The following is a 17,563-nucleotide window of genomic DNA, read 5'->3' on the forward strand; positions in this document are numbered from 1 at the left end:
TCAAGTTTTAATAAAATTAAACAGACGAGAACAGGAAACGGCACGAATTTCACGTCGGAAATATTCAAATCACAATTTAAGTCCAGCTGTCAGAACTGTATTTCAGTAACAGCAGGCCATCATAGGATGTATGTACTTTAAGTAAGCACTCATATTCAGAATTCAACAGTTTTTTTATTATGTATGTTATATTATTTTATTGCTGTGAGGCATTCCCTTGTAACTAACATTTTAATTGTGTATATTCAACGTGGAACCAATTTTCTCAACTTTTTATACTGATGGGTATTTCTATGCAGTTTAGCGGCTGAGAATACACAAAAATGTCACAACCTTAAACCTTACGCAGGTGAAATCTGTCTTCGTGGTGTAAATGTGGTGGGGTAAAAACTATGTACATAATATACAGACGATATATCAATATGGTGGAGTAGAAGTATGAAGTAGCCAAGCTTAAAACGGAAAAAACTCAAAATTGTACTAGAGTACAGTATTACTGTAAATGTAGTAATTATTGGTGTACAGAGCAATACTAATCTGAATAAAAGGCATAAATAATAGAAATGCAGCCCTGTAACTCTACCATAGGTGCTAAAACACGTGCCTTTCCTAAAGTTGTGCCTTATTTGTGCTTTTGTTTTGAAGGGGAATTCCGGAAGTCTGGCATTTCTATTCTCGCAGGTTTATATTAGTGAGGGAGAGGGCGGTGTAAGTGTAGGTCTCAGACCGGTTTCTAGCCGATACCGAGGTGGACGCAGGGGTAGTGAACCCCTCATATCTGTTTGATAAAGAAGAATACCGGATTGTCACGTTCACCCACCGGGACGACGAATTAAACCGCTGACCGGGTAAATATTCATAACAGTCTTGTGTGTCGAGTTGCCACTTAGTCGCTAGTTGTCGTCGGCTAAAGCTAACTGCCGCTGTTAGCTTACTCGCCGCCGCTAACGACTAACGACTATCAGTGAAATTTAACCAACTCCGCGTCTAAACTGTCACAAACATTTCCAACACGGAGAATAATGTCGTTCTTCTTTCAGATACACGAGAAAGAACTTCAAAGGACGGAGCAGGGGACATTTTGTTCAACTTTGAGCTGTCAGTTGCGGTAAGGGAGGTCGGGGGAGAAGATTTCCTGCCGAGGGGAACCCCAAGCGGCCCGGTTCCACAGCAGCGACCGAAGCCGGGGAGCGGGGAGCCGCGAAGCCGGGGAGCGGCGTGTCTGCCAGCGGATCTCTAGTCACGTATTAACCTGCGCAGGGAGAAGTAATCACTGGGTGCCGGGTCATCCGGACTGAGACCTCATGAATGGAAATCGGAACAACAGGTGGGATCCCCGACTAACGGCCATGCTCACGGTGCTAATTTGTCGTTCAGGTGCAGCACTTGAGTTATTTGCAGACAGTCTAGACACAAGTTTGAACCCCATGATTGAACATTTAGGGGCTGCAAGCGTGTAATCTAAGTCGTCGGCGCTGCGGTTTGAGTAAGTTGCCAGACTGGCATGGCCTCAAAACTCGGTTCAAATTCCCATCTCAAGCTCCAGCAAGCGTCATATACTGGGCCGATTGTTCAGCAGCGTTTTACCGGTCACTTGTGCGCCTCGGTATGCGTGTGTGTGTGTGTGTGTGTGTGTGTGTGTGTGTGTGTGTGTGTGTGTGTGTGTGTGTTTGCGTGTGTGTGTGTGCGTGCGTTTGTGTGTGTGTGTGTGCTTAAACTAGTCTCACGGGTTACTTGTTCAATCTACGTCATTCTTTGTCGGCTGTCAGAGGCAGGTGGTGATCACGTCAGGTGTGCCTGAAGTTAGAGAGGCTGGCTGGCTTTCAGAGAGGGGGTGTGTGTGTGTGTGTGTGTGTGTGTGTGTGTGTGCATGCGTGTGCGCGCGTGTCTGTTTGACAGGCAGCCTTTCACACCAGCTGCTGCCATAGTTACCCTAGCTATTGAATAATGTTCAGTTAACTGCTGCCTGTGATAATTACAAATCAATTGAGCATGGCAGGACATTAGTCAATTTACTTTGTTGCCAAGGGCCACAATTCGTGAGTCACAGCTTGTATATTATTGATGTTGTTGAGGGCAGTGGTGGACTGGGGGGGGGCAAACTGGTTCAGTAGAACCAACCCCACCCATTTTTCATCTTATGAGCTGGACAGTGCGAACATTATCAGAGAGTAACATCATTTTAGAGATTTTAAAACAGTGTCAGACTTTGATTAATGGGCTTGTGTGTATTTAAATTAAAACATAACTGACTTATCAGCAGTTGTCAGCACCGCTGTGGTACACGGCTGTTCTGGAAAGTACGACTGCAACTAACAATTATTTTCAGCATCAAGTTATTGGTCAGTTAAGTTTTCAGATTTCAGAGGTTAATAGTTCAGTATATAAAATGTCCAGCATAGAGCTGAAAACCCACGATAATACTATAAAGCTGCAAATCCTTTTGAGAAGCTGGAACCAGCCAATGTTTGCTTGGCATTTTTGGTTGATAAAAGACAAAAGATGAATCGTCACCTCCTCCTTATTTCCTCACTGATTCACCTCCTAATGTGGGCGTTTCTGACAGGCATATTGAGGGCAGCGTAATGTTTCCTGATTGGGATAACCCCAGCCAAACCTTATGTGTAACACAAAGGGTGTGAAGATGGACTACCGAACAACATGAGACTTGGTTAAATCATTTTTCTTGTTAGGGGATTTAGAAGTGATCCACCAGGAAAACTTTTTATGCTGCTTCCACGGGTCGATCTTCCCCTCGCTGGGGCTGAAATTATGGGACACTGTGTGAACATGATGATAATGAGGCGTTGGAGCAGTCTGTACTTGTTTATTGAAATGAAAAAAGGCTATGCCTCATGGAGTTGTTCCTGAAAAGTCTGCTGTCTGAACCGCACAGACCGGCCCCCGATTTGCCTTAAAATTCATCTTGCTGACATCATCCCCATGTTTCTGTGTTATTTCACCTTTTGCGAGTTATAATTTTACACATAACAGTTTCCTCGTGTAAAAAAGCCTCTTAATGTTCTGCGTGTTCCTGTTTAAGTTCCCTGTTCTTTCACAGCTTCACATGCTGTTCGTTCTGTATCTGGTTCAGGGCAGCAACACATTTCCATTATCAAGCTATCTGTCCATTAATCAACTAATCCCCACATGAATGTTGAATACCTGAAGCCTGCATGGTGAGAGGTTGAAACAGATTTTACACAGTTTTAGTCCTCTGCATTAGTGTAGTGATGTCAGGACTGTATATTACATCAGTGGAGTAGGCTGTGGGTTGAATGTCAGCTCTGTGTGGGCTGATACTGTATGGTGCATTTGTACGATGCAGCAGCCTGATAAGTGCTTATTAATCTCTCCATTGTTGCTCATTCTACAGTGAACGTTTGTGTTTTTGGGTCAGTCCTGGTTCAGGAGCTGCTGTCTGTTTTGTGGCTACTGTTTAGGGGGTTTTTTCCCATAATTCATCAAAGAAATCTACAGTTGGATGGTTGGTTTGTCGCTTTTTGATTTGAAAAAGTTAAAAAATAGAAAGAAAATGCTTAAAATACAGACCAGTTTTGACCTCACAGGGTCTTCATCACTGTAGACAGACCATAAACTAGAAATAATAATAATAATAATAAAAATAATGCATTGCATAATAAAGCTATTACAATGCCATTAAATTATTAACTAAAATAAAAAACAAATGCAGGATTCGTGCAAGGTCTTGAAAATGCATAATTTTAACTGTTAGGTTATGAATATGCTTGAATTTGAATGTACCCTTTAAAAGTTGCTCGTTTTTCATCATAATCTGGAGTTTCATCCACACAGTCACTCATGTCAACCAAAAATCTTTCAATATTTGAAATGAAACGATCCTGTCGTCATATTTATCTGTTGTCTCCTGGTGTTGAGATCAGCGAGCATGATCAAAACATGCAATCAAAGTCAATATGAGCGGCTGGTAAAATAAGGTGACAGTGTTCTTTGATTGCTGTCAGTTTGACTGAATTCTGGAAACTTTATTGTTCGCGGTTGCCTTTATAGTCACAGTTTAGATGTGATGATAAACGCTGAAAGGGTCTGAAAACTGCTTTGATTTCACTCTTAAAAAGCTGTTTGAACCCTGCAAATAAAGTAAAATGTAGTTTAAGACTTTATTTCAAAAAGTCCGTTTTAGTCACCGCGGCCTGAAGACGAATGAGGCCGAACCGTGTGCGCCTGTTTTTCCTCCTTCTGCGAGCATGCCCTTAGTTGCCATGGAGAAACTGGAGCAACTTGGGCGCCATCACCATGGGAACGGCACAGGGGAGGAAGCGACCTGGGGACGCATCAGCTGACAGCGCGGTCCCTCAGCGAGAGGTTGCTCCTCGCGGCGGGTTCAGGGTCAGCCCTTGACCCGGACAGGAGCCGCTGCTGCTGCAGGCTGGGACGGTTTAAAGGCCCTCCAGCTGCTGCGTTGACGGCCGCGTCCGTCATCGCTGCTTCTGTTCGGCAGCTCGTTTTCTCTCTCTGCACAACACGGCTCGCTATTGTAACAGCTTCAGATCTGTGCGTGTGTGCACACTTTATGTCATGCAGGCCATTGTGTGTATGCGTGTGGATCCTCTGACTCACATTTGTGGAAATTGTGTGGTTGTGTGATGTAAGTTGTTTTTTTTTTTTGTTTTTTTTTTTAACACAGAGTACTTTCCAGTTTGGCATTTCCGAAAATTGGTGTCAAACCGGTGTGGTGTGTCACCCGCCTACTCCTCTTCCCGTCTGGCAAAGGCCATGTCAGTCAGAAGAAATCTGAGCGCTGAGCTGGTCTTTATTTAAAATGTCATCAAACTCTGTAACCTTTTTTACGGGCATTATCAGATTGATGTGGGGAAAATGGCGTCAGCCCGTTTGTTTCAGCTTTGTCAGTTTGATGTGAGGCAATCTTTAACGTCCTTGACCATCTTCAGCCCCAGCACCCGTCAGCTGCTCTTTCCTCCCTATTAACCACTTCCTTCCTCCAGTTTGTCAGCCCCACAAAGCTCTCGGCTTCTTTGAAAGGGAATGTCTCATTCATTATTACCAGTTAGGGCTTTTGTTTTAGCTGTTGTGGGACTTTCAGTTTAAATAAATGTCGACGATAAATAAGTTTGTTTATAGATTGGATCTTGTAGGATTATGTGCCACCTTACCGACTGGGGGATTAGTAAGTGCACTAAAAGTGTTGCTCAGGGGAAAATACATCAAAATCCAGGGATTAACTGCAGTGAAAACATAAACTGCTGCTCTTCTCTTAAGATATAAAGACTGAAATATTGAGAGGAAGTTGTTTTATATTAAACTTACATTATTTGTTTAAATTTGGCTATAAAAAAACAAAACAGTGACTAAAAAATCCTGAAACACTCGACAGAGCAGATTCATTTTTGGCTTGTCTTCTCGTAGGAGCCGCTGGAGCCCAAGCCCTTTTTTCTTTGCCACGGCGGCCTGGCTATGGCACCATTGGGAAGCCCATCAAGCTTCTGGCCAACTGCTTCCAGGTGGAAATACCCAAGATTGATGTCTATCTGTACGAGGTGGACATCAAGCCTGACAAATGCCCTCGCCGGGTCAACAGGTAACAGGATGCCGGTTCGGGTCTTGACCTGGTCTGTACAAGCAGACGGTTCTCAGGAGACTGGACCAGTTTGCTCAGTGTAGACCAGTTGGACTGATACTGAATGTCACTTCATGCTTCTAATGTGTTCAGCTGTGAAAGCTTAAATTCAGGCTGTATGTTGATGTGGTGATGCATCTTTCAGGGAGGTGGTGGACTCCATGGTTCAGCACTTCAAGGTGACCATCTTTGGCGACTGTCTGCCAGTTTATGATGGAAAGAAAAGCCTCTACACTGCTAACCCACTTCCTGTCGCCACTGGTGGGGTAAGACTCTACACTTAAGTTGGGATGCTGGTGTTTTTGTGCAGCCCGGACCAACAGTAATCACAGTTTGGCTTTAGGAATGTCAAGGTTACAAGTGGCAGCTTTTTGATGTCGTCTTATCGAACGTTGGAAACAGGCTCGCACTCATGTTGAACCAAAGTTAAAGTCATCTTTGATAGAGGCTGGAGGAAACTGCTTTTCACCACTTATCAGTAGACCACAGTAACCCTTGTTTTCCTCTTCAGGTCGACCTGGATGTCACACTGCCAGGTGACGGCGGGAAGGACCGCCCATTTAAAGTCACCATTAAGTTTGTGTCGTTGGTCAGCTGGCACATGCTGCACGAAGTCTTGACGGGACGCGCTGTGTCCGAGCCGGTGGACCTGGAGAAGCCGATCAGCACCAACCCCGTTCACGCTGTGGACGTCGTCCTTCGCCACCTGCCCTCCATGAAGTGAGTATTCGTCCATGTGTGAGCACTTATTTTCCATGTGAACACATTTTTATCACAATGTTTTAATAGAAACTAAAAACCTTGAAATCCTATTGAAAGGTGAGTTTGGACCTGGAGCTACTGATTAGTTTCCTTAATTTATTATGAAGTATTTCAGCAGGTACGGGTGCAGTTTGGTGGAAACATGCACGTACACTACGATACTACAGATGGATAAACTTAGTGTTAGGTGGCCGATTTGACTGTGAGGTGTCAGACCTGTGACTCAGGCTGTGCTTGTTATGCTGCACCCCATGAACCACACAGGGAGTGCAGCTCCTTGCTCGGGTTGAGTTTTATTTTTGTGCTCTACTAACCTTTGTGTCACCTTTGTGAACCCCTCTGTCCTCGCCAGGTACACACCAGTCGGACGGTCCTTCTTCTCCTCCCCAGAGGGCTATGACCACCCGCTAGGTGGAGGGAGGGAGGTTTGGTTTGGCTTCCATCAGTCAGTACGGCCAGCAATGTGGAAAATGATGCTCAACATTGATGGTGAGTAAACACTGTGATCCAGGGACAAGGAAGGGAATAGTTTGACATTTTGGGAAATGCTTTTTTGCCAAGAGTTGGATAAGAGGATCAATACCACTCTCATGTCTGTGCAGTGAGCATACAGCTACAGCCAGCAGCAGCCGCTTAGCTTAGCTTAGCTTAGCATAAAGACTGGAAAGAGGGGGGAAACGGTTATCCTGGCTCATACAGCATAACCCTGCCAAAAACAAAAACGTGGACTTCTTGGCGTTTGATTTGAAGGAGATCTAACATTTTATTGGTGAGCTTTTGAGCAGCTGGCAGGTGGATTTTCGTCCCTCTGGAGTGTAGCTTCATATTTAAAGTACAGACAAGAGTTTTATATTGATCTTCTGACTCTCAGCAAGAAAGTGGAAAAGCACATTTTCAAAAAGGTAAAATTTGGATGCCATGATATTTCGCTACAAATTCAAAGTCATCTGCTCTACTTACACCTTCATCCACCTCCACCTGTGTTATTGCTGCCCTGATTTACAGTTTGACTTTGTCCTATATTGTTCCAGTGTCAGCCACAGCTTTTTATAAAGCCCAGCCAGTCATCCAGTTCATGTGTGAGGTCCTGGACATTCACAACATTGACGAGCAGCCCCGCCCGCTCGCTGACTCCCACAGGGTCAAGTTCACTAAGGAGATCAAAGGTATGTCACCACGGAAAGGCAGTGCTTGTTTTCCTGGCCTTACCCTGTGCGCCTTTGTGTGTTGTGTGCAGAGCTGCTGAGGCTTTTTAAAGGTGGACTAGTCTATTCAGTATGTTTTGACAGTTTTATTTAATGCGTGACCAAGTGAACCTTGGTGATGGAGGAATTTAAGCCTGTTCAGTCGCTCCGCTCTATAAATAAAAACTTCAATCATTTACATGTTCGTGATGCTTATTTACATCGATGCCTCCTCCATCTTCACAGGTCTTAAAGTGGAAGTGACACACTGTGGAACCATGCGTAGGAAGTACAGAGTGTGCAATGTGACACGACGCCCTGCCAGCCTCCAGACGTATGTTTCTCCAGCCCACTCCAGAAGCTGTTAACCTGCTACCAAAGCTGTCGTTGGCTCGCATAAACATGAGATTCTTGTTGCCTTCAAATCCACAGATTTCCTTTGCAGCTTGAGAATGGTCAGACAGTCGAACGCACAGTGGCGCAGTACTTCAGGGAGAAGTACAACCTGCAGCTGAAGTACCCCCACCTGCCGTGTCTGCAGGTGGGGCAGGAACAGAAACACACCTACCTGCCCCTGGAGGTAAGGACTCATGCAGTATGCAAGTTTTCTGCTCGTTTATTCTTTCAGTCATAAACCAAGATGTCAAAATGTAATCACAGAATCATGTTGAGCCTCGACATGTGTAAAGGTCTGTCACGCGCCCCACCCAAAATTCCACTACAATGATACAACTAATAAAAAAAAAAGGATCCAAGTTGAATGCTAGTGAAATAAAGGTCAGCAATAAAGAGCAGCACTCTTTATTTCTTTATTTCTTTATTTTCCCTACATAAATCAAATTCATTCAACTTCATCTTCCTGAATATGAAATTAGCTACCGAGCTACATTAATCAAACATGGCAGTTATTGTGGTTGAGATCCGAGTTGGAGTCCATGTGCAGATCTCAAAGCAGCATATTTCTCTTATTATATCGTATATAATCATCATATATCATCATATATTATCATCATATTTCCCTCAACTGTAAATGGATACATCACTTGCTCCTGGTTGGTTGGGACAAATCAAAACACCCCCACCCAACAAGAAATCAGCCACCATGAACACAACGTCAGGCTGCATGAACGAATTGAAATGATAATACAGTGTGATTACTGGGCCGGATTAAGAGCTGGATTAACCTGAGCTGCCGTTTTTAGGTCTGCAACATTGTAGCCGGACAGCGCTGCATTAAAAAACTAACAGATAACCAGACGTCGACCATGATCAAAGCAACAGCCCGCTCCGCTCCAGACAGACAGGAGGAGATCAGCAGGCTGGTGAGCATCCAGTGTACCAGACATAAAACCCCACAGAAGCTCGCCTCTTCTCCCCCCTGTTACATAAACGTATTGTCCTCTCCTCGTAGGTGAGGAGTGCAAATTACGAGGCCGACCCGTTCGTCCAGGAGTTTCAGTTCCGCGTGCGAGACGAGATGGCACAGGTGACGGGCCGCGTCCTGCCGGCCCCCATGCTGCAGTATGGCGGCAGGGTGAGCTCTGAACAATTTATGGTACCTTCCCTTTAAATCACGCTTCATATGCATGTGTGTTTGTCTGTGTGTGTGTTTGAGCTGCAGGGTTTCCATTAGTTTGTCAAGAAAGTGCACAAGTTGAGCTAATAGTCCTGACTCTTGACGTCTGATGGAGAAAACTACAAACTCTGATCCATTCAAGTAGAGATCAGTGATGCGTTTTGTGGAAAATTTAAGCTGCACTCGGTTCTGAGTTGAGCACATTTCTGTGGGGAAACCCTTTGTTCCAATTAATAGTTTTACTTTTCTCACATTTGAAGGGCTTGAACTGCTACAATTCTGCCTGATTGCTTGTCGCTCACATCTTTTCTCCTCTTTTTGTCAGCGCTTAACTTGGAGTTTGCTTTGGTTTTATACTCTGTTACACACGCATGCTGCTCTAAGAGATCGTACATAGAAGCAGTTTCAGTTAGAAAGAAACCTCTGTTTTGCATGTGTGCCATTAAAAATGTTTTCATGCCATTCATGCTTAAGTGCATGACCCAGTCAGAAGCAAGCACAGTAAAAACAATCAGTCAATGAATCTCAGCCTATTAAATAATCAGTAGTCCTTGATTTAGAGACTGGCTGCCTGGATCCTTTAAATCTTTGAATCCATACTTTGTTTGTGTCCTTGTACTGTACGTGTCTGTGTGACTGCCAGCCCCAGCAGATCAACCCTGCACTGTCGTTGCAGAACCGCACGGTGGCCACACCCAGCCACGGGGTGTGGGACATGAGGGGGAAGCAGTTTCACACCGGGGTGGAGATCAAGATGTGGGCCATCGCCTGCTTCGCCACCCAGAGGCAGTGCAGAGAGGAGATCCTCAAGTGAGTTCACCGCGGTGACTGTTGATACTCCGAGTGGTGATAATACACACGTTTCCATGTGAGGTTACAAAAAGCTTTGAGGAAAAATCTCACATTTAAAGAAACTTTTCTTCACGCCCAGGAGCTTCACCGACCAGCTGCGTAAAATCTCAAAGGATGCTGGGATGCCAATCCAAGGCCAGCCGTGTTTCTGTAAATACGCCCAGGGGGCTGACAGCGTGGAGCCCATGTTCAGACACCTGAAGAACACCTACGGAGGACTGCAGCTCATCATCGTGATCCTGCCAGGGAAAACACCCGTCTATGGTACGAAAATAATCACTTCTGAACCCGATCCGATGTTTGAAATGAGAACCCTGACCCTGAAGCTGCTGCTACATTTAGAAAGACAGACCTAGAGCAGCCTCACTTAAACAGTGAATGACGAGTTACAGGAATATCCGATCTTTGACCCACAGCTGAGGTGAAGCGGGTGGGGGACACTCTCCTTGGCATGGCCACTCAGTGTGTGCAGGTGAAGAACGTGGTGAAGACGTCCCCTCAGACCCTCTCAAACCTCTGCCTCAAGATCAACGTCAAACTGGGAGGAATCAACAACATCCTGGTTCCACACCAACGGTAAGCGGTTCTTGTTGCTGGGGCATAGTTTCAGTATTGGACAGCTGTGCGTGTGTCACTTCCTGATCCCGCTGTGATCTCTCCTCCTCTCTGTTCGCTGTCATAAATACTTTGTTGGATCTTGACAGATTCTCTGTGTCTCTCCTCTTGTCCACCCAGACCCTCGGTGTTCCAGCAGCCTGTCATCTTCCTCGGGGCTGATGTCACTCATCCTCCAGCAGGAGATGGGAAAAAGCCATCTATTGCAGCGGTGAGACTTCGCTGCAGAAAGCAGCAACATTTCCTCTTCGCTCGCACTGCTCGTGTAGATCTGTGTCTGTTGCCACGACACACACGTCCTCTCCCTGAAGCGGCCATGATGGTGCTTCTGTACAGTGGTGTAAAGAGCACAGGACTGTGCTTCCTGTGTAATTTTATGGTCTGTTTTGAATGTTTAGAACATGTAATTTAGGTTTATTTTACGTAGTACTTGCACACATTTGCAGACAGACAGTTTCTTAAATGCTCTTCACTTACATTACATATTTGCTGACTCATCTGACTGATGTGCCCGTGCAGGTGGTGGGCAGCATGGACGCCCACCCCAGCAGGTACTGTGCTACAGTGCGGGTGCAGAGGCCCAGACAGGAAGTCATCCAGGACTTGGCTTCCATGGTGCGGGAGCTCTTGATCCAATTCTACAAATCGACCCGCTACAAGCCGACCAGGATCATCTTCTACAGGGACGGAGTGTCCGAGGGGCAGTTCAGACAGGTGGCACGACTTGTTTCTTCCCTCACCTGTTAACAAAAGCAAATGTCTTGTCATGTCCAGCTTGACCAGTAAGAGTAACTTTCCTTTTATGGAGGGAGCACGCGATCTGAAATTCCGAGTTGCCTTAAAACTAGTAAAATTAGTCTACCGCATGTCTAATTCTTGTTCTTCAATCTGTCCACCAGTTTTACAGAAAGGCATGCAGGCTAACTTGTTTACTCAGCAGGTCTAACCGCGTCTCTCTGTGCAGGTGTTGTACTATGAGCTGCTTGCCATCAGGGAGGCTTGCATCAGTCTGGAGAAGGATTACCAGCCGGGGATCACTTACATCGTCGTACAGAAACGCCATCACACACGTCTCTTCTGTGCAGATCGTAACGAGCGGGTGAGTAACACAAAGCAGTTCTGTTTGTAGATAATATTAATGGCAGCGTGAGCCCTCTCTTAAGTGAGTTTGTTATATTACATTTCCCTCTCAGGTCGGACGAAGCGGGAACATTCCTGCCGGCACCACAGTGGACACGGACATCACCCACCCCTACGAGTTTGACTTTTACCTCTGCAGTCACGCTGGAATCCAGGCAAGCTTCACGCAAAGCCGCTGAAATCCTTTAACACGCTGAGTAACTCTGTGTAATAATGTGGGCGTGGGAGATTCTTACCGTTTATCCTGCATGCTAGAGTTAAAGAATACTTTATCCTCCTCAAACACACTTGAGTAGCTGCAGCTTCTTCAGTCAGTCGCCAGCCCTCCTCCCCACTTCGCCTGACTTTAGCCGCTGATTGTTTGTCCGCTCTCCACGGAGTCGCTTCCTCTGGGGTGTGATTAACTCGGCTCTCCTCCCTCCAGGGCACGAGCCGGCCCTCCCACTACCACGTTCTGTGGGACGACAACTGCTTCACTGGCGACGAGTTCCAGCTCCTCACCTACCAGCTGTGCCACACGTACGTCCGCTGCACGCGCTCCGTCTCCATCCCAGCGCCGGCCTACTACGCCCACCTGGTGGCCTTCCGCGCCCGCTACCACCTGGTTGACAAAGAGCACGACAGGTGAGGAGAAACTGCTTTAATTTGGGATTATATTAGATCAGATTTGCTACAGGACAGTCTCAAGTATTTATTGGCATCGAGCATTTAAACATAAATACAAATTACATTTGTTTGCATGTTAGGTTTTCTAAAGTTTATTTGCCTCAACCAGCTGGTGGAAATGCTCCTAATGTTTCCTCGTGTTTCCATTCGCTGCCTTTATGTGAATAATAGCACTTGAGACCCTTGAGATAAACAGCTAGACGGACAATTAAGCAGAATGATCCTGGTCAGCTCAAATTATCGAAATCAGGCATTTATTTAATGGTTCTAACATGCCTAATTATGAGTACTTTTGATATTTAAGTACATTTTGATGCTAATACACCTGTACCTGTACTTTTATATTGCTTCTGGTGTTCATTGAGGTTTACGCACGTCCTCCAGCACCGTCCTTACCGTCCTTTCCCTCTTGTCTTTCCCTCGTGACAGCGCCGAGGGCAGCCACGTCTCAGGGCAGAGTAACGGCAGGGACCCCCAGGCGCTGGCCAAGGCCGTTCAGATCCACCACGACACACTGAGGACCATGTACTTCGCCTGAACGCCCCCCGCCCCCCCCCCCCCTCCACTTCCCTCCATCTTTCCCAGCCCTCAGCCAGCCTTAGTGTCCCACCTCCACCAGCCGCCTCGTCTCATCGCGCAGAGCGGCCCGTGGACCGGCGCAGCATTGGCCCCCGGACCCCGACGACGACGGCTTCAGGCTGTGTGAGGACGTAATAAGCCAGAGAGGAGTCACAGCCACATTATGCAAATTGAAACCAGCCAATCGTTTCTGTGCTCCCGCTCTCACCCACATCTCTGCTGTGTTTGAATCCCACTGGACCGTGTCTCCTTCAGAGCTCGCAGGTCATGTCCTCGCCTTCCAGTTTCCGACAGAAGCTCAAAGTTTTAGCCCGCTGTTTTTTTTTTTTTTTTCTTGCTTTCGTGTGTTTTAAAGAATGGCGGAGCAGCTGGGAGTACAAAACAACCTGGAGATGTTTTTGGTGCATGGTGGGCACGAAGCAGAAGCAGTGAGGACCTGACCTGCTCCGTAGCTTCATGTTGAGCTGCTGGTTCATATTGTAGACGGTTTTTACGTGTTTGTTGTTTTATTTTATTTCATTCTTTTTAGCTTGTCTAGCTACAATACTGTATGTGTTCTCTCTCTGTTGAGCAAATGCGTGGTTGCAGAGAACGCTGGTAAGCTGCCCTGTCGGTTACTCTCCAGTCTCCCTTTAAGCCAGTGGTTCCTCGCAGTCATTCAGACAGTAAGAAGCGTAAAAATCTGCACTCTACCAACACAGACACTGAATGAAATCTTCATTTTTTTCGTTAAAGCCTCGCACAGCCGTCGATGAGTGAGCGCGTATCGCTTGATGCCTTGCAGGGAGGCGGGTCGCGTAGAGAGGACTGGTAGAAAACGATGCCATGGCCACTAAATGGACAATTTTAAACGTCTTTCTCTCACAGTTCAGCTTGGTACAAAGTTTAATACCAAACGTTTCTTGTGTGTTTTATTCCTCTTGCTATTTATGACTTTTGTTTTTCCTTTTTAACTTAAATTAACATTCGTTTTCAGCAATAGAGCGGACGGTTTTTATCTTCTGACGACCACAACATTTTTACATGAGGAACTGACCAATTTAGTTGTCAAGAAGTCCTTCAGTGCAATAAGGTGTTGACGCAGAGCGAGCAGGTGCAGCGGTGAATGTTTACGAGGAGTACTGGTGCGCTGAAATCGTTCGTTTGTGAGTTTTGGGAAGTGACAAAGAGCTTGGATCGAGGAATGTACAGTATTTGACATTCTGATGAAGAAGGACTGATGCTGCGGGTGTAGTGATGTCTGATGGTGTTTGGAGAGATTTAATAAGTGCCTGATTCGGTTAGAGGCTGATCTGTTGGTTGGATGGAAGGTTTTTAGTGGTATGTTGGTTCGGGTGCCTCTGTCGATGCATTTAGTGACACAGTCCCAGAGAACTGTTAAAACACTGCACTGCCCGACGCGTGGCGGGACAAACGTGACACACCGAGTGTGCGTGAATATTTCTGAGGTTTCGCTCCCTCGTGATCAGGAAGTGAGCACTTCCATATCGGCTGAACACGCTTCGTTTCCTTGCCGTCACAAAATGTTCCATGATCAGAGTCAGACGTCAAACAAAGCTGGTTATGAAATATGACAAACTGTTTTCTCCTGGTCGCACAAAGTGGATGTTCAGTGATCTTAAGAAAACGTGGAGGCTGATTCCATAATCTAAACATATGTCCGCTTTATTAGACACACCTGTAAAGCCATAAAGTCTGCGTTTATGGTGCCTATAATGTTCACCGTCTGTTGACACGCTCATATAGAGTTAATTAAATATGTTACAGCATCGTGGCCATATTTAGTGCTGCTGCACTGACCTGCTTCATATTCAGAGGAGTTTCTAATCTTCTGACCTCCTCATGGGTGTAGATAGAGGACAAAAAAAAATTAGACATCTCAATATAATCTAATCCAGTACAGCCTCACCTTTATCGACGACCTCAGCAATAAAACAGGATTAAAGTCAGACATTTCTGACAGTGTCAACACAAACTGAACATACAGACTGTGTAAAGATTGTGCAGGTGTGCCTAACAAAGTGGACAGTTAATCAGATTTCAGCTCCGGTTCAGATGTCTTTCTGCTCTGGAGAAAACAGTTTGTCATCGTGAAACGGGGAACGGATTTTCTGCTGGTGGCTTATCGATCTCCAATTAGAACCAAATAATTATCAATCCAATCACAGGAAATGACGCGTTTGTGCCTCTGAGCGCTCTGACTCCCCACGCTCAGCCTGCCTCATGGTCTCGCAGTGTGGTTTAACACAGACGAAGCTTTCAGGCTTCGTCACTTTGACCAAACCAACGTGCCTGGTCGGGGTGGGGGCGGAGGACTTGGATTTGTGGGGAGGGGGGGGGGGGGGTTCAGCTCTCGACTCTCACAGCCTTACAGCACCGAGCTGACGGGCGCTGAGCTGCCAACCGTCACCAGAACCAAACTGAAGCTGCTATAAGAGAACATTTATTTCAGACTTCATCACATACATGCAGGCTGTGTACGAACACGGAGACGAAGAGGAAACGTTGTTTTAGTGCACTTAAAGAAGACGCCGTGTTTGATGTGTCCAAGCAAAAGTTGGTTTGGTTTGGAGCGTTTTTCATTGTCAGAAGGTCAGAACAGACGGTCCCCTCTGCGTTTGTCGTCACGTCGAAGCTGTTTCTTAATGTCAGACGTTACCAGCATTTGATTTTACTTGAAGAAAATGAGTGGTGGGCATGTTTCACGTTGTCGGCTCGTGCTCTGCTTGTCTTCATGGAGCCTTATTCCGCTCGTCGCTCGACCTCTGGAGCCTGCAGGCGGTCTTACAGTGCTGGACATCAGATGCCTTTTTCCTCGAAAACAAAAGCATTTTTAAGTCTGAATCGAGATATATTTATATGTAAAGATATTAATGTAATGCACACACCACTTATTTTTTCTAACAAAGTCCTATTTGAAGCAGCAGTGTGATAGCTGTAGTGAAATGTGGCGTTTAATAACCGCAGCGGTCTGTGATCATTTTTCCAAATTTGATAATGCAATAGGTTTACTTGTGTGAAAACGTGAAGCGTTCGCTGCATGGAGCTGCTCTGCGGAGACCGTCGGGGTTGTTTTGTCATGTAAGTGATCCGATGAGCCGTCAGCCCTCCTCTGCAAAGACCCCCCCCCCCAACCCACCGCTACTGTCATCATCTCAAAAGCTCATCAAAGAAGTGAAAGACTCTGACTTTGATGGGGTTTATTTCTCAATGCATGTGCTGCAAACCACATCAAAGACTCACGAGAGGAGGAGGAGGAGGAGGAGGAGGAGGAGGAGGAGGAGGAGGGTTGAAAGCTCATCCTCGGACCGATTCGTCCGTTAACAGACTGTGCCTTTCCTGATGGTGCTGAAAAAAAAGAAAAAAAAAAAGTAAATCAAAGGAAATCTTAACTTTCAGAAAGGGCGCGAGGCCCAAGTCTACATTGATAAGTATATATTGATACATGACAATACTGTAAGGTGTGATTGTGTGTGCGTGTGCGTGCGTGTGTGTGTGTGTGTGTGTGTGTGTGTGTGCGTTTGTGTGCGCGTGGATACCTCTGACATATGCCAAGAACACAAAATATGCAGAACTGATCAGTGTGGAGCTGACCGGACCAAAAGGCCTGTGGGGGTCGGTTCAGGACGGGCACTCGCAAGCACAACCCAAAACCGTTTCTGCGGATTCGAGGACGAGGGGAACGCTCATAGGTAACGAGTAGCTCGGCGTAGACTTTATGTAGCATTATTTATTTAACTTGATTTCTGCTGGGACGTGACGCCCCCTCCCCTCACTGTGCCCCTGTGTGATTTTAGCTTCTGTCTTCTAATGTGAATTTTAGACGTTTACAGACTTCCTCCTCGGTTGAGTCGTTCCTCCACGAGTGCCCGTTCCTCCTGTCAAGGGATTCCCCACAATAATAAATCTTTAAACCTCTGTGGTTGGCTGCATATCATGCTCAAAAAGAAACATAATGTTTGGGTTTCACAGTATATTCATGTGCTTTTTTTTGTTTTTGTTTTTTTTTTTCTTTGCCTGATTTTTAAATGGTGTCACTTTTAGAAATAAAAACTGTACATCAGACCTTTATTTGTCTTAACACTCAGCTGATCCTGGTCCTACGTTGAGCCTTTTTATTTGGTTGTCATATTTAATTTTTTTTTTTCTTTTTTGAATAAATACTCTATGTATGAAACGTGTTTGTTTTTGGTGTTTGGACATCATCAGCAGGATGTTTAATCAGCTTAAATCTTTAAAGGAAATGGAAAGCTTTATAAAGCCGTTAAACGCTCGTGGTTCGTGACGTTTCCAGAGAGGCCGGCAGGTGTGAAGGAGAGCGCGTGCATGTTTACACTTTGCATATCATAAAATGAATTCCGTGACACACGAGGCCTGACTGCCTCGACGTGTTCGTACGTCAGTTTGATCGTCAACATAAACCTGCTGAAGATGGTTGATCCCGTCAGAAAGCGTTGGACTGTTTCCAGCGAAGATGCCACAGCAGATCTATGACCTTTGATCAGTTTCAGACACTTTTTAACAGGTTTTAGTTGTTTTTTTACACAAGTCATTTACTGCTTCCTGTGT

At 45.7% G+C, this 17,563-nt stretch overlaps 1 protein-coding gene across 3 annotated transcripts; it reads left to right on the forward strand.

The window, feature by feature from the left end:
• The first annotated feature begins 702 nt into the window (after nt 1–702).
• Nucleotides 703–17,117, forward strand: ago3b (argonaute RISC catalytic component 3b). 3 transcript variants are annotated; one of them, XM_076754541.1, is made up of 20 exons: nt 703–848; nt 1,041–1,327; nt 5,410–5,581; nt 5,766–5,886; nt 6,132–6,340; nt 6,735–6,871; nt 7,414–7,548; nt 7,813–7,900; nt 7,999–8,146; nt 8,769–8,888; nt 8,978–9,121; nt 9,786–9,952; nt 10,074–10,258; nt 10,411–10,570; nt 10,730–10,820; nt 11,129–11,323; nt 11,574–11,708; nt 11,803–11,909; nt 12,179–12,373; nt 12,845–17,117. In XM_076754541.1, the coding sequence occupies exons 2-20, from the start codon at nt 1,309–1,311 to the stop codon at nt 12,951–12,953; spliced, it is 2,637 nt and encodes an 878-aa protein (XP_076610656.1). In that variant the 5' UTR covers nt 703–848; nt 1,041–1,308; the 3' UTR covers nt 12,954–17,117. The 3 variants fall into 3 exon arrangements, with proteins under 3 accessions (XP_076610656.1, XP_076610658.1, XP_076610659.1); XM_076754543.1 differs by having other exon boundaries at nt 9,819–9,952; XM_076754544.1 differs by having other exon boundaries at nt 8,978–9,100; nt 9,819–9,952.
• Nucleotides 17,118–17,563: the final 446 nt, after the last annotated feature.

The sequence above is a fragment of the Chaetodon auriga genome, chromosome 17, assembly GCF_051107435.1.
Source record: "Chaetodon auriga isolate fChaAug3 chromosome 17, fChaAug3.hap1, whole genome shotgun sequence".
Classification (NCBI taxonomy): Eukaryota; Metazoa; Chordata; class Actinopteri; order Chaetodontiformes; family Chaetodontidae; genus Chaetodon; species Chaetodon auriga.

Excerpts from the sequence above, each read along its gene's own strand:
- ago3b (XM_076754541.1), top strand. Across the intron at positions 7,901-7,998 it reads CGCCCTGCCAGCCTCCAGAC|ATTTCCTTTGCAGCTTGAGA; the intron begins GTATGTTTCTCC and ends TCAAATCCACAG. Across the intron at positions 8,147-8,768 it reads ACACCTACCTGCCCCTGGAG|GTCTGCAACATTGTAGCCGG; the intron begins GTAAGGACTCAT and ends TGCCGTTTTTAG.